The sequence below is a fragment of the Anneissia japonica genome, unplaced genomic scaffold, assembly GCF_011630105.1.
Source record: "Anneissia japonica isolate Jap-2015-1 unplaced genomic scaffold, ASM1163010v1 scaffold98838_len1229_cov98, whole genome shotgun sequence".
NCBI lineage: Eukaryota > Metazoa > Echinodermata > Crinoidea > Comatulida > Comatulidae > Anneissia > Anneissia japonica.
In genome coordinates this window covers 1-1,228 of record NW_022731075.1, presented here as the reverse complement: position 1 = coordinate 1,228, position 1,228 = coordinate 1, and the positions used below count along the sequence as shown (strand labels likewise).

The 1,228-nt window shown below is 44.0% G+C and overlaps 1 protein-coding gene across 1 annotated transcript; it reads right to left on the bottom strand.

Annotated features, from left to right (window-relative positions):
* Positions 1-243: 243 nt before the first annotated feature.
* Positions 244-554, bottom strand: LOC117115199 (gametocyte-specific factor 1-like; the record flags this gene model as incomplete). Its single annotated transcript, XM_033258898.1, has 1 exon — positions 244-554. A coding segment is annotated over exon 1 (311 nt), but the record flags the coding sequence as incomplete, so codon positions are not given.
* Between the last annotated feature and the right edge of the window lie 674 nt (positions 555-1,228).

The window sequence follows — 1,228 nt, the reverse complement described above, 5'->3', positions numbered from 1 at the left end:
AAATATTTCAAAAAACCAGCATACAGGTCAAGGTTAGATAATGTCTCCTTCGGAAGATATCGTCCTACTTCTTTAAATCAATCTTCACTCCGTACCCTAATGTAAATCGGGTTGTCAAGACTGTAAAAAAAAATAATAATTAAAAAAGATTAAATAAAATATGAAAGAAAAAAAAATCAAAATTTCGATAACAAAATATTGAAAACTTATATAAATTATTTTTCAAAATTTCGGTTAACTTACGTCAAAATTCGCTCGCGTATATCGGGTTCCGAGTCCCAGTCTTCGTCTGACGAATGTGGAGTTTCCACGTACCTTGGAACTTTCAAATTCCCGTGCATTTTAGGCGGTGTGGTGTCCGGCCTCCACCGGCAATTCTCCTCGTGCTCCCTCAACTCCTCGTACTCTCCGCAGGTCAGACAACCGTATCTGCAGATTCCGATCGGCTTGCCGGTGTGCCGCAACTTGCATTTGTGAAAGTGGTTGTGAAAGCGAGAGACCCTCACTTTGTGTTCCTTGAAGAACGGGCAGGTAACGACGACTTGACTTTCCATCGTGTTGGATGCTGAGGACGTGGTCCACGATCCCTTTTATACTCGTCGAGAGAGACGCGATGACGTTCGCTCCACCGATGACGTTTTGCGTACGGTGAACCCCCATGTCGTCGTATACCTGCACTCGACACCGATTACGTCATCCTTACACGTACGTACATCTGCCAATCGTTGGCGCCACCTAAGTTCGGAATAGATGATGTCATCGTTATCGAACGAAAATCGGTATAAAAATGTTGGATCGTCTCCCTACCGTAACTTCTCGCTCAACATGGAGACTGTCAGTAGCAACGAGGAAATACTCGCAAGACTGTATCGATATGTAAGGGCTCTTGGCGGACTCGTAATAATCCAACGCCAGATTTACTACCTCGCAGTCCCATCCGATTACCCTGAACATCTTTTGGAGATCTTGCATATGCTACGAAGTTATCACTGCGAATTCGATCTGAAATTGGAGTCTTGCCTTATGGAAATCGACAACATTTTCACGAACCTGACGACCGGAGTCACCGTCGTCGGTTCGACGTGTCCTGCTAACGTAACCGTCGACGAATTCGAAAAAGTCGTTTGTCCAGATATGAAGACGGCAGTTCGAAATCTAAACTACTATGTTACAACTACGCTGAATATTGCAAATAGGAATGAGTTTAACTTCCTGGCCGATTTATACG